This window comes from Vanellus vanellus (genome assembly GCF_965231255.1).
Source record: "Vanellus vanellus genome assembly, chromosome: 2".
NCBI lineage: Eukaryota > Metazoa > Chordata > Aves > Charadriiformes > Charadriidae > Vanellus > Vanellus vanellus.
The window spans coordinates 113,319,331-113,334,863 of NC_138906.1; the positions used below are offsets into that span (position 1 = coordinate 113,319,331).

At 40.4% G+C, this 15,533-nt stretch overlaps 1 protein-coding gene across 1 annotated transcript in view; it reads left to right on the forward strand.

Annotated features, from left to right (window-relative positions):
• The window catches only part of PIEZO2 (piezo type mechanosensitive ion channel component 2), a gene marked incomplete at both ends in the record, with an annotated part of 316,577 nt that overhangs the window by 284,547 nt on the left and 16,497 nt on the right, over positions 1-15,533 (forward strand). The window contains 6 exons of the mRNA XM_082499215.1: positions 3,486-3,661; positions 9,752-9,919; positions 12,011-12,403; positions 13,719-13,977; positions 14,491-14,673; positions 14,867-15,119. Coding sequence (XP_082355341.1) covers positions 3,486-3,661; positions 9,752-9,919; positions 12,011-12,403; positions 13,719-13,977; positions 14,491-14,673; positions 14,867-15,119 — 1,432 coding nt within the window. The remainder of the gene's footprint in view (positions 1-3,485; positions 3,662-9,751; positions 9,920-12,010; positions 12,404-13,718; positions 13,978-14,490; positions 14,674-14,866; positions 15,120-15,533) is intronic.

The following is a 15,533-nucleotide window of genomic DNA, read 5'->3' on the forward strand; positions in this document are numbered from 1 at the left end:
GTAGATCAGAGATGTATTCCGTTTTCCTCTGCTATTCCTGATTGTATAAATCTGCATGGAGTTTTCTCTTCCAAGTTAAAAGGTGCCTTTCTTTTTAGCCTTTCTTCACATTGAATCCATCCAGTGCCTCTGATCATCTTTATTGTCCTTCATACCATTTCCAGTTTTTATATGGCCTTACTAACACTGGACGACCAGAACTACACACTGTTTTCAAGGTGTGGGTGAATCACAGATTTATACAGGAGTGTGATGTGTTTTCTTTTGCTTTCCTAGTAAGATCTAACAGTCAAGCTCCTTTGATTTTTAGAGAATGCTGCCTATTTTTAGGGGACTATACACGCTGAGTCCAAGATCTTTAAGGCTGACAAAAGCTGACGTAAAGCCTGTCATTATGTATATACAGTTTATTTTTTTTTTCCCATTGCATTTCTTACCATTTTTTACCAAGTCACTCAGTTCTATTAAGTTCTTCAGTGGTGCTTCAGTCAACTTTATACTTGAATATCCCAGATAATTTTTTTTCATCTGCAACTTTATCGCTATTTTCCTCCTTACACAGATTATTTCTGAATATGCTGGACAGTAAAACTCTTGGGGGGAACCAGTCAATGACCTTCTTCCTTTGTCAAGGAAAAGCATTTGGTTGTGCCCTGTGTCTCCAGACTTTTTATGGAGGATGAATACAAGAGATAGATGCAGTCTGCTTTATTTCATGCCTGCTTAATTTCTTACAAGAGTCACTCAGGGTCACTCCTGAAGCTGTGTTTAAGGAGTCATGTTACCTTCTCTTCCCCTGGCACTGTTTCATCCATTGGCTCCTGCAGAGCTCTTGGGTGAGCACCTTCCACTCAGTGCTCGGTTTACTGTTTTGCTCTCGGACTTGTCTTTTATAAAATAATTACTCCAGTCATTCCATGAGATTCAAGTTATTCCATTGGGAATGTTGGTGACTTTTTCTGCAGCGAAGAGGGATGCAAAAAAATCAGTCTTTTCTTGTCCTGTTACCATAACTCCCTTACACCTCTTTATACCTTGATCACCTGTTTATACCCTGTCTTTCTGGCAGCTGACTCTTATGATACTCTTGAAAATTTTTTTGTTATAAGATTTTTTTTTTTTAATTATTTTAGCAAGTCATTCCTCAGCGTCTGATCTCTTTTGGTCTAATTTGCTGAAGTTTTGTGTTTAACGCTAGAAAGTTCATTCTCATTTGCTTTTCCTCATGGTTTTCACTTCTTGAAGGATTTCTTCTTGTTTCTTCCTCCTGGTCTTTTCCATTCTGGTGACTTATGTGTGTGTGCGTGCAGCCTCTTTCGTGACATTTACCTATTCTACATGAGTACATTTGAAAATTAACTGGAGTTGTTGTACACTATTGTTCTGATGGCACCTTCTGTAATTTTCCTATTTAACAGGCACCAGTGCACTCCTGGTTTGATGGTCAAAAATCAAGCTTTCATACTATACTTTTTCAATATTAATTGGTTCAAGTCCACCCACAGAGATTCTGTGATAATCCTGACACAGTGAATTTGCTCAATTTGTTAGACTTTATGCTTTTTGACCCATACCACTTTTTTCTCAAGCTGTCTTCAATTCCATCCTTCCTATAAAATTGGTACTGTGATAGTACAGCATTGTAGTGATACTCCAGGTCTCAGAAGTCCCTGCTATTTCAGCATCCTCACTGAAAATCACATTATTCTTTCTCACCATCCCTGAGTTTTTAGAGTTCTAACATTTATGCAGGAGCCCGACTCACTACCTTTTTGTGGCCGTTGCTTATTTGGGACCTTATTTTGATCATTCTTTGTTACTTTTCACCTCAACTTTATTGAGTTTTTTTCTATCCTTTGTTCCTAATAGATTAATTTATTTATTTATTTCAATTTCATGTTGTCAGCAGCCTGATGCTATTTTGATTACAATAGAGCCCATGTGTCCTTGTATAGGCTGATATATCCTGCTTCAGTCCTAAATCTTCTGGTACTAGGGGCCCTTCAAAGAATTTCCCCCCAGTCAATAGCTTTAAACTTCAGGTTTTTTCGAAGATCTTTCTCTCCTCTTCTGTAAAATATTGGTACCCATGAATGTCAGAATCATCAATTCCTTCATAGCATCCCCAAGACTCTGTAGCAGCCTCATGCCTGTCATGCCCAAGAAAGGAGGCTCTCGCTGCAGCCATCATGGCGACATGTTTCTTTGTCTGATGTGGAGTCGGGCACAGTTAACCTGATGTATGAAGTTCCTTTGGTCTTTCTTCCAGCTACAGTAAAAGCCAAAATTTAGTCCTCCTTCAGTTTTAGGGCATTTTTTCTGCCACAGCTCTTGTCCTTTATCCCAGGCTTGAGTCAGGCTAGAACGTAGCATGTGTCATAATTTCAGGGGCAGGCTGTCATAATGGCACAGACATTTATTACTGCAGAAGCAACACAGCTTGTATACAAACAAACCTAATTAAAAAACTGAGTTTCAGATTTTGTTCTTAAGATACTACTTTTTTGACAAAACTTTATATTTTGAAAAGTTTAGGTTTGGGACAATGTAGAGGACCAGAGTTGAAATACTAGTAACTAATAATATTAGTAAAAGGAATAAGAGTAGTATTTTAGAGTACTTTTATTATTTTAGCTGGAAAAAGTCCTTGCATAAGGCTTCATTATAGGTCAGAAAAATGTTCAAGAATAGCAATCTTCTCTCTCAGTGTATCTTCTAAAGTCAATGCAACTGCTAGTGGAATGAGTTGGATGCGTTTCTGCCTAAGAACAGGCTATAAAATTCTCAATTTTATTCTTATGACACGCCTTTAGAATTCTGATTGCAATATCATAGCCAGAAAGACTTGATTCTGTGCCCAGATCTGGGCTGACAGTTAATAAAACCATCCTTTCATGAACTTGCTTGATCTTGAAGTCACAGAGAAGGAGTAAAGGTCTTTGGTATGTTTTTCATGGTTTTCCATACTTCATGAATAAATTCTTATTTTGGGACACTAATGAAAACCTAGATCAGTTTGTAAATGATCTGTTGGTTTTTTGTTTTGTTTTGTTTTTTTTTTCTGTTTAAAAAACTGCTACTGACCACTAATAAGATGTGTGATTGTTCTTAGAGTCAGGGAAGCTTTCTAAAAGGGATATCTCAGAAGTTGTTGGAGTACAGGTTGAGTCATGGTCCCGGCCCACACCTCATTTTCATGCTGAATGATCTGCAGTCCACTCAGCAGAGTTTTGCTGGCTATATATAGCCTGAAACCACTTGCACTGCTCCACTTTTGCTAAAAACCCAACACTTCGTGCCATGGTGATTTAAGTCAGAATCTGACTTGCACTCTGAAAAGGAGCTACTATTGGGAGGTTATTATTTACTAGGAAGCTGTTTGCATAGTCCTTAATCTGTTCCTTGCCAAATGACAGAAGAAACCAGTTCCTTGAAGAATACGCCTGCCCCGTGCCATGTACCTCTGCCTCTACTGTCTTCCACAGGGAAACGTTCCAACGCGGGAGAGCATCCATATGTATTACCAGAACCACATGATGAAACTTTCTAAGGAGTCAGGACTGGACTCAATTGATAAAAATCCCGGTCAAGCTTCTGGTTTGCAAGCATCTGAAAGAATGGATAGCTTAGATTCAGCAGCTTCTCGTGACAGTATCTCCAGGTATTGATTTAATTTTATTCTGCAAAAGATAGAAGGATCGTGCAGTAGATATAATTTTAGATGATGTCTAAGTACTGATAAACTTTCTAATCAATGTTGAATCCTCTTTTTGATTTATCCATGCCATTTTAATAGTGAAAACTCATTGCTGTATGTTACTATTCCTTTATAATGGTGGACTCGGTTGCTGGCTTAACTCCTTTTCCACTGCATGACTGCCCCACTGCTTTCTGTTTCCCTTAGAATTAGGAGTCATTGACAGGGATTCTGATCTTGTAAAAAGTAATGGAAAATAGAGCCTGGTGAGGCTGCTTATGGGATACTGTTTTAGAAAAGTCAGGCATGGAGTTTGGGGAACAACCATTCATTGCGAATAGTTTGTCTTTATAAAATAAATTGTTGTCTGTTTCCCACAAATCAAATAAGGCTTTGCATTGAGAGAGATTCTGGACTTGAGACAACAAAATCCCCCTCTCATACACGCACGTCAAAGATCATCTGAAGAGCCCGATTTCCTGACTGCTATGATTACAGTCCAGCAGAGCTACACAGTTTGTGGATCAAATACCCATACTAGTTCAGGAAAACCACCTTCCTCATTCTTTTCTGAAGACGGATGCCGTCAAGTCCCTTGCCAAAACTACTGCCTGCTCCTGCTGCTCCGTGCACACAGAGGCACGCACATTCACTTCCTTCTCTTACAGAGGCAGCCTGTTCCCACCGTGTCCCTGGTGTTCTTGACTTTTAAGAGACTGCAGAAATTGTCCAACATGAGGGGGAGAAGGGAGGGCTTTAGAAATCCAGCTGTCTCCTAATCCGTTGCATTCTGCTGTCTCCCGTTCTTCTCTGAAGTGTGGCAGTATCATATTGTGTTTGATACTCCCAGCAAGTTTGGTAGCTTCTGCGTACAGTAAATTATGCTCAGCTTTTACTAATGACATATGGGTAGAATGTTAGCAGACTGCAAATAACGAGGGCTTGTCTTCCTTTCTGATGTTATTGAAAAGCAAGTGTAAGAGAGTGCCTGTGAGTGCTACGCTTCAACAAAATATTCACAAATTGCTCCCCAGGGTGAGCACTGGCCTTTGAGAGGTTCACTCCAGTAAAAACACCAAATCCGAGCAAATCTGTCTCAGTGGCGAGCTACCCAACTAAGCAACACCTTTGTGTTTTGTCTCAAAGTTTTACAGGAGTCAGATGACGTGAGAAAAATGTAAAGCCAAATTCGGTTACCAGCTCACTTGGAGCCACTTGAATATCTGCAGGCAGAATTTAACTCCACAAAGTTCAGTCTCACCTAAAGAAAGAATAGTAATATCAGTCCTGCTTTCCTTAAATAGTTTTTGTTCACACTGTTTACTATCGATAGAAGAAGTTATCATTATTATACGACCATGTTAGCAATAGCTTTAACTAGAAGCAAAGGGAAGCCAATTCCAAAATGAATTCTAAAAAAAGGGCACATCTTGTAATTTTCATGTGTAAATTCTGCCTCTTCGATGAGATGGTATCCAGTGTTGAGCTCCACTTACGTCCCTTTTTTCAGAATAACCACCCATTTGTCACCCTGCTTTGAGCATACTTACACATTTAAAATCTCTTTTCAAACTCAGAGAATTCAGTGATTCTGGGGAGCTGCTTTGCAACAGAAAAAGTTAAGTCTTTCACATCTGTTGCTGTCATCTCCATTGCCTCAGAAGATGTCACAGGACCTGTCAACAAAGGAATAGCAAAGGCAGTGTAATGACTGATTTCTCTAATCTCAGTTTCTCTTTCTGGTAATGAACAATCAAATATTCTTGCACTGAGAGTATTTACAAATTGTGCACATCTGCTATAATAATAATGACATGTAATTAGAGGAAGCAAAAATGAGTCTGTTGATTGAATGATAATGCCATCTGTTTATTGGGGCACCCTTGCATGTCTCTTCCTGGGATTAAAAAAGTGCTTATGAGCAGTTTTAGAAGTATGAAATGTTTTAAACGTCATGTGAGTTTCTTGAGTGATTTTTTTTAAATGCCCAAACAAGAGAAGGGGGCATTTTACTTTTCAAAGTAATGATTCCCAGTAAATGTAAAAGCGACTAATTATATCTAAAGCATCCCTGTGATCATGGATGTAGGATTACAATGAAAAACTTTTTGGAGGGGCAGAGGGATTCTAACAAGCATTCTGGTGATTCTTCTTTGATTGCCTTACACAAAATTCTGTAGTGGACATTCAGTCCCTGAGTAAGATGGGCATGTCTGGAAGTACACAGGGCTGCAGAAGCCCAGAAGCTATGCCATTAGAATAATACATATTCCTCAGTACTCAGGACAGGAATTACTGTAGGTATCTACTCAGTGCTCTAAACACACTGGATTTCCAGAGAGAAGCACCCTCCTGATCAGTTGCAGGAATTGCACATTTCTTGTGAAGTTCAGGGCTGACCCTTGTAAGTCGTATCCAGGGACGTTGTTCTTACCCTGGATAAAGTTCTAAAAGGAGTCTTGCAGAGTATCCTTTGTGGGATTTTCTCTTTTAGTAGGGCTGTCATTTATTCTCAGGCATTTTTCTATACAGTAGCTAGAGGTGTAGTGAGTATTCGTAATGCAATTGTTTGGTTTCTCTTTATGTAAAAATACTCTCACGTATCCTAAAGGCAAAGTGCAAAGTCCATATGGGCCAGGAGGAGAAGAGACTGATGTTGATCCTTAACAAACTCTTTCAGGAGCACTAGCAGAAGGGGTTGGGAGCTAGCATGGTAGAGCATTCGCAGCTGTTTGTTTCCATTTGACTGATGAACAGCTTATTAGGTTAAACCGCTTGTGAGTTTCAGTGACATGGTTAGGAACTTACTAAAACCAGTTGGCTGCCTTTATGGGACTTTGCCTACGATTATGAAATAGCAGCTAGATGCAGGTCCTAAGTCAGATTTCAGGGTGTCCAAGGTTTTGTATCCAGTTCGGTTTGTGTTAACTTTTGTCCATCACAAATAATGCATTCAGTTCCCCGCTCTACCTGTGTGTAGGCTTTCATAGGAGCTGCAGGTAGGACCCCCTGACCCTCCTGTAAGAGTGAACGTACAAGTGCGGTCAGGGTGTTTACGGACACCACTTGTCATCTGTGCTTCCCTCACCAGATGGGAGAATGGGGCTTGAGGTGGGGAGTACTGGAGAAGTAACGTTTGCCTTGGGAGGCAGGAGAAAGGATGAAAGAAGAGTCCCACTTTGGAGCTGGACCTGGGTCTCATTTAGGAGCGCGAATGATAGGAAGTGTTTGGGAATCTTTGCTTGCAGGTGTGGGGAGTGGAGTAGTTCATAAAGGTAACGGCAGTCAGTAACTAGCCCATGGACAGGAACAAACCAGAAAAATTTGTAAATCACCCCTTAAGCTAATAAACTTTCTGGGAAGGGTAAATTTGTTTAGCAAAAAGGAAGTCATAAAGTAAGAAATTTCCCGCTCACCGAGGACAAAAACATCTCTGCTATATATATCCCCATTTGAAATGGATACCCGATCAACTTTATATAAAATGCTTGAACTTGGGGCTTTTAATGAACATTCAATTTAAAATACCTAGTCCTTGAATGATTTCAAGAAGCTAATGCTTTTCAAGGTCTCCAAGGGCACAGATTTGAAAAGTCACTCAGGAAGATATGCTTGGATTAAATTTATGTGATAGTCAATGACTGAGTCAACATCAGCTTTGCCAAGTGTAAATCTCTCCACTTTATTGGTGTTCTCATTTCCTCCATGTTCGGAAGCATGTTCCTAAAGTACATAAAGAATATACAGACTGTGCTACAGGTGTCATCTCATACACATCTCCTGACATTCAAGGAGACAGAGCAGCTGCTCAGTCAATAATTCTTCTGATGAATCATCCTTCATTTAAAACAGTTTTAAACCAAATTATTTCCGGGACTCTGTCTGGGCAAATGTTTTTATCTATTTGGATTAATAGATGTTTTTCCTTTGATTTTTCTGGGACCCAGGTCAGAACTTACATGTTTTAGAGGGCAGGTGGCATATGTTTCTTCCATTGAAAATATATGAACGGGCATGTGCTACTTTGATTTCAACAGCTGCTGTGCTTAAGGCCCTTGGAAGGTTCCCTTTGAACTATGTCTGCATTTAAAATACTTCAATACCTTAGTAAGAGGTGTCGCTCTTGAGAAGAATAAACTCAGCCCTGGAGACGTAAATAACGTGTGGATAATGTTGTAGCACACAGACAGGAAGGTTGTCTGCAAAAATAGATTGTCTGCTTGCTGCCAACCTCCCTAGATTTTAGCACCGAAGTCTCACTGATAGTACAACAACCTGGCTGTACTCCATAGGTGTTATGTGCGAAGGGAAACCTCCTCCCTCGCCACCCCCTGGGGTCAGTAACACGCGGCTCCCGCTGATTCCCGTGCTGCTGAATCAGGCCTCGAGGGTGGATCTCCTGTTCCTATAGGAAGCAGCGTTTGCTCCTTCATCAAAAACCCTGCACCATGCAGACAGCCCTCCAGGTCTTGCCTGGAGGATGCTTGTGTCCCTTTGCGCACACACAGAAATAATGAGGTGGCTTGTAAAGGGTCTTGGCCAAATGAACTGGCAGGACAGAGGTGCCCCTGCCATTAAGAGTGTTTTTAAGGAAAGTATTTCCCAATACCTTTGGGATCTTGGTGATACTGGTCTTCTATTCAAAGACCAAAGTATGCTTTTAGCCTCAGCCCATTCTGTCAAAAAAGACTATCAGTGAGCATAGGCCTAAGAATAAGTGCTTATTTGCTCCACATATTTTGCTGCTTTCCTCCCCATTTCCCTTCAGGCAATAATTGCAAACTGTCACTTCATGCCAGCAGACCTTTTTTCCTCTCTTCAAGCTAGCAAGACCAAAGTAACATGGAAAACGCCATTGCACTTCCCTTCTGACCTCTTTCCCAATTCTCTGTGCCCCTGGACAAACGTAATGCTTGCCAAGGAAGCAAATCCCCTGCTGCCGCTGCTCAGGTGTAACCCAGATGGACGCAAAAGAAGAAAAGTAGAGCATAAGTTCTGCGTTTTGGGGTCCTTTCTTCTCATTCTAGCTGAGAGACTCAGGCGGGTCACTGCATGTGTTAAAACACCGGGTCCCTCAACGTATTTCATAGACATCTGTGTTTTTCAAAGATTTTTACAGGAGAAATAATTCTTTTACCTACCATATGCCATTAATGTATTTGCTTCTTTCCTGTTGCTACGTTGTATGCTTGTATTTAATTATGTACTTTCTTTCTCTTTACTCATCCAGTTGCTCTTCTTTTCTCCAGTAACACATAAATGCTCAATGTATGGTGTATGTCTCTGGTGTCCTGTTGTATTCGATAAGTGAAAGGAGATAAGGATTTATTATATCTGTTCTTTCTTTCAAGATGTGCATGTTACCAATTTTGAAATGGTTTTTACGCTGTGATTGAAATAAATGAAATCTTCTGGAAAGAATCATCAGGGCTTACTAATAAATATCAAAATAAAAGCCATCCCATGCAGAGCAGGTTATACTTGGCATGCATCTACTGGCTAAGTAACATATCCGATTTGGCGCTCTGGTTCGGAAAGAGGATTAGCCAATGTCTGACAGCTATTTTTCTATTTGTGGAATATGAGCTTATTCATTTTTAAGGGCTCCTTTAGGAAATTGGCTTGTACCTGTGTAAAAAGGTTCCGCGCAGTATATCATTAATAAAATAGAATTTGTACAGAGGAGGTCACTTCCCAAAATGTTTCTGTGGAATTTGGAGATTTCAGGGGGAAACAAAGAAAATAAAACCTCCTCCCGTATGTAAGTTGGTGCCCCTGGAGAGCACGGAGAGCATTGTGTCGGTTTCATATCTCTTTGAATGGTGAATAGATGGTTGTTAGCCTTCTATAGCCCCTACAGGAATATGACCATGAGCCATCTGCATGTAGAAATGCGTTTACATGGTGACTCTAAACAAATCCTTATCTTCTCTCTGAACCTTTTTGCTCTGTGTCAGTGTTTTGCTGCATGGCGAGCATATTTGTGTACTGAACCATGTGTACAGTAGTATCATTTGTATTTAACACTGTCTTTATAACTGTTTGCGCTGCTAGCTGCTACACTGAAGCAACCACGCTGTTCTCAAGGCAGTCAACCCTTGATGATTTAGATGGACCAGACACTGTTCCTAAAACAAGTGAGCGCGCTCGACCTAGGCTTCGTAAAATGCAGAGCATGGATATGTCCTCCTCATCCGCTGACAGTGGCAGTATAGTGTCAAGGTGCTTAACTCATGCATGCTTTGTTCACTCATTTACCCATACCATTATACTTACTGCAGTGTACATAAAGTTGCGTTTGTAGATACGTGGTGTACAGAGTGGTTTGCATGGTTAATGGAAGCTTTACTGCCTTCTGTGTTGTGGCACGATTCTGAAATTCAACGTCAGGGTCATAAACTAGGACTCACTTGCTGTTTCACTTCTTACTCTGTTTGTTTTGGTTTCTTCTGTTTTTCATCTTTAGTTCATGTATTTTTAAAAGTTTTTCCATTATATTGCACCGGCTGTCTAAAACGAGACTAAAGCCTGTATTTATTCAGCTAAAAAAGAGTCTGATTTTCAGAGTTACTGAGCTGATAGTTGTTCTTATTAAGACTGGCAGCTGGAAGTGAAGTTTCTCGCCTAATCGGTTATCCTAAATATGGGCTTAGGTGTCTAATTTTAGAAACTAAGTTAGGCAAACATTAGCCCTCCTCCTTCAATTTTTACTTTTCCCCATATAGGAAAGATTGCCAAATATGTTTTGATTACTTTACCATTGATTTACAGTCTGTGAGGTGTGAGTATTAAAGAAGAGAAAAATGCTATGAAAAGATAGTGAATTATATTAATACCCCGTGCAAGAGAAAACTGGTCAGAGCCATTCTCTCACTTTTTAGCAGGTAAAAAGCGGGGGTTCACATGACATTGGGAAACAGTGTTTCAACTAGTATTATAAATATTATAAATATGAATTTTTATGGCATATTAGGCTATTCTTTTTCAGTGTTTAAAGTGTTTTACAAATTTTTGGTGTCAATCGGTTTTGAAATGATGGGATTTTATGGTTTTGTGCATTCCAACCGGGATGACTGCTAACATGAGTCATCAAAACATACATCCTAATAATAGCATTACACATTCTGATTACAAATCTGCTAGAAATAGTGATCTAACGTAGCCACAATAAGTTTGGAAGCAGTGTAAAAGGAAAAGAGACAGAGCTTAATTTTTAATTTTAGCAGGAGATGGTAGTGCCAGCTGGCTTTGCCAGTCCCAGGCTTTTTTTAAAAGGTTATACTTTAGGTGAAAACAAGGGCCCATTCATTTTGTAGGAGCTATGTGAAATCTGGTTTTGTCTCTGTTGAGACAGAAGAACGTGCAGCCAACAAAAGCCACTGAGTGGATGCCTATTGTCTAACCTATGGAGAGGGACTGGAATGGAGACTAAAAAAAGAGAGTGATGTTCTAGGGGAGAGGTGATACAATACTAGTGAGGGATGAAAAGGGGGAAAGCAAAGCCAAGAAAATATTATTTAAATGATGGTGTCCAGATTCCCATCTGGAGTCATCAAGCTGTGTGAATTTACATCAGATGAGACTGCTGCAGAGCAGAGCATTAAGAGAGAAAGTGGTTATGGACATGCAAAGGTGAGAATAAGCAAGATGAACAACCAGAGAACTGAACCGAGTGAATAAGAACAGCTGAAAAAGAAAATAGGGACATACAGAAGAAAAGCAGGCAGGTAAGGTAAAAATGGAGACTGTATTGAAGAACATAGGGCAATCTAAAGGTAAGCAAGATACCCTGTTACGGGAACAGTTTTGTAATCTGGATTGTGTTTCTCAATGTTTGCAATTTACTTGTTCTTTTACTTGGAATCAGACTTGTGTGTGTTCCAATTGTATACAGCACCCGTACAGTGGTTGTTAAGAGCACCATGTTTAGAAGGAACCCTGCAGCTGCCTATCATTCACCATGGAGCATGCTTTAATGTAATAGCAAGTACTGATTCTAGTCTGAAAGTGTTTTAACTGCTTTCAGAAAGCTAGTGTTGTTTCTCTCGATGATATTAATTTGCGCTTTGCTGGTGTGAAAAGATAGTGAATCACTGTGAGTTCACTGGGATGTCATTCAGGGGGCAGATGAACCCAGTTGGTCGATCTGAGTAAGAGGCAACATGATGATATATTTTCTACCAAATTATATGAACTTTGAAGGCCTGGGAGTGCATTGGGGTTGCTCAACTGTCTACATAAAGGTACAGTTAATAAACTTTTCTTGGTGATGAGCCTCGTAAACCTCAACTCTCTTCGTCCTGTCCCCAACAGTGAACCTACACAGGTCACCATGCTCTATTCTCGTCAGGGGACGACAGAAACCATTGAGGAAGTAGAAGGGGAGCATGAAGAGGAAGGAGCTCATTCTGCATCAAGGCAGGAGGAAGAGGAGGTGGAAGATTATAGCCTGGATTCAGAAGGAGCTGCATATACTCCTGATACCGATGTGCCATTGTACTCCACGGCGGATAGCAATGCAGAGGCTCCACCTTCCTATAGCAAAGCTGTCAGCTTTGAACACCTTCCCTTTGGCTCCCCAGATGACTCAGCTGGTAAGAGCCTCATGATGGTGAGCCCAGACGACAGTCGGACGGACAAACTTAATGATACGATTCTCCCTCCACTGACGCACGAGCTAACGGCTAGTGAGCTGCTTCTGAACAAGTAAGGACCTTCAACAGGGAAAAATTGTTGGTCCCAGTCTCTGAAGTTTTGTCATTACTTTGGGTTTTATTGTCTCAGAACTAGCCTACAGTTTCTGATACAGACTTTGTGCTAAGTTTGATTTAAGGGAAGAAGCTCATTTCCTGTGCACTTTTTCTAATTACAGATTTCTAAAATGATTCAAATTCACGTTGGAAAGAATCTCCGCTTTCTCCCCAGATACCATAGCTAATTGTTCCAATTAGCATCGTATTTCTGTGCTGCAATTGTCGTGGGGTCAAGGGCTTTTCTAAATATTCCTTGTGGAGAGGGCTTCTCTTCTCCAGGCAGCTGTGATTTCAAATAAGTTTCCTCCAGGGCTATCTGGGAAAATGTTTCTCCTTTAGTTATTTTGGATTACTATAAGGGAAACTCTGACCTTTGGCAGAGCTTTTGTTTAAGCTGGTAGGGAGCAAGAGAGACCACCTTGCTAAGTACTTTCATAAGGGATAGGGTGCTCCCCTCTTTGCCCCTCAGATGCTTTGCTCAGTGACACAACCAGCATTGAGGTGGGGGTGGTGCTGCTCCTCTTCTTCCTCTGCTTTCTGGACTGACTCAGCTAGCAGGGAGCTTCCCCAAATGCGAGGACAAAATCTTAAACCATAGAAATGCCTTTCAGCCTGACTGCTTTGTAGATCTGACTTTAAAGATGCAGTGTCTTTTCTTTTGGTTTGCCATAGTCATTTTTGCTTTTCAGTGAGATCTCTTCTCAGGCCAGGGCACTCTTTATGAGAAGCAAAGAGAATTGTGATGTATGTGAAAGTCATGTAATGATGTCTTGGTGCCTTTTACGTTTATTTGAGTTAGGTCAAAGGTAGAAGATTGGACATATGTAATGCTCAAGGGCATTTGTGTTCTAATCTTACATCACTACTCATGACATACATCTCCTGATGGACCTCTGGAGTTTCTTCAAATTCCCATCTATGTTGATAAATTAGATATGAATCCAGACTGGGTCACACTAGCGTGGTGTGATTTATATAAGATATATTGGTTGGACAACTGTAGGAAAGCAGTACTTGCAAAAGTTCTTGGGCCAGGCCAACTCTCTGGGTATATTAAAAAAACAGCAGAACGGTGCTTCTAGTTATTTTGCCTGAAATTCTTGTTTTCTGAGCTTAGAATCGGACTATTTGATTATAATACCAAATACTATATTTTTTTTTCCATTCCAGAATTTTATACTTTTTCAAAAGGAAAAATAGTAGCAATTTAAAAAGCAGCTCTTGTGAAAATAATTTTTATTCCATTTATGGTACTCTACTCCTCACAGGATGTTTCATGATGATGAGCTGGAGGAGTCAGAAAAGTTCTATGTTGGTCAGCCTCGAGTCTTGCTTCTTATTTATGCCCTGTACAATACGTTGGTGGCCCGGTCAGAAATGGTGTGCTATTTTGTGATCATCCTTAACCACATGATCTCTGCCTCCATGATAACCCTGGTACTTCCCATCCTTATATTCCTTTGGGCCATGCTGTCTGTTCCTCGGCCAAGCAAACGTTTCTGGATGACAGCCATTGTCTACACTGAGGTATGCTGCAGTTTTTATAACCCCATGTCTAACACCGAAAAGTTAAGTTGTAAGCTTTGCACGGTCTCTTTTCTGTTTTTGATCTCTAGGACGAGGGGCCTTTGGCCCTTCATATTAACATAAATATTTGCTAAAGTCCTCAGCAATTTCTGCGGTGTGGAAAGGTCTTGTTTGTGTTTTTCTTCACTGCAATGAGCAATACCGTTCCTGGCATGTAAAGCAGTTATCACAAGAACAGACCATTTACAACCAGCTAATATATAATCGATAATCATGAGACAGTATACACTGGTTGTGGTATCTCAGGCACCACTGAGCATCAACTGTTGGTAAATGTTGATTGACTTTACTACTGAGGGAACATGAACTGTTGTTCGTCTGTAGCAATGAATATGCTTGTTTATCTTCTCATAAAACTGATAGAGGAGTCATATTTCTCCTCTCTTAACATCAGGAGGCTAGTATGTCTGCCATGCTTAGAAAACACCCCAAGTGTGTTGTGTTTCTGAACAGGTGGCCATTGTCATCAAGTACTTCTTCCAGTTTGGCTTCTTTCCATGGAATAAACATGTGGATTACACAAAAGATAAGCCTTACCATCCACCCAATATTATTGGAATTGAGAAGAAAGAGGGTTACGTGCACTATGATCTTGTTCAGCTCCTTGCTTTATTCTTCCACAGATCCATTTTAAAGGTAATTTGAGTTCATATAGTTTCTTATTTTATAATTAGTTTTTAGTTCTAATTTCTTTAGTCACTGATGTGATATCCCAACACAAAGAATTTGTCTTCCCCCTTGTGAACACGTGACTGAGCTTAACATGCCTGTGATAAATACTGTGGCAGAAATACAAGGTTGAAATGCTCTCTTCTTCTTTTTCCATTAGTGCCATGGATTATGGGATGAAGACGAGAAAGGGGACAGCTCCAGTAATAAAGATGATACTGATGACGAGCTGTCTCTGACTGGAGGCAGGAGAGACTCTTCTGCCTCTTTGAAATCTGTCAATCTTGCGGCATCAGTGGAGTCCATCCATGTCCACTTCCCTGAGCAGCAGACAGCCATCAGGAGGAAGAGCTCTAGCAGCGTATCACAGCTTTCACACAGGTCCAGCTTCTCCTCACACAGATCTAAGAGAGGTAAATGCCATGGCGTGTCTGGGATTTAAAGAGCAAACATTTGTTTCCCATAGGATCGTCCTGCTAAAACCTTGTGCCGGTTGCTCTGGAGATCCCAGAGGCTACTGAATGCTGCTGCTCCTCAGTGAGGAAATAGGATATGAACCAAAGTATCTTTATGTTTGAACACACTCCTAGCCTTCTTAAAGTTCAAATGGAGAGCCACACTTTGTGATTCACTATGTTTTTAAAATGACATTATCCAAAAGCTGGGAAAGGAACGCTCAGTGTGGCCCAGATCCAGAATTTCTGGTTCAGCATAATCTCTAGCTAGAGGGAATGCAAAGCATATGTATTTTTCATATCTACATTCAATGATACTTGAAGTGAGAAAAAGTTTTTGTTAGGTGTATTGAAACAGATTACCTATCCCAT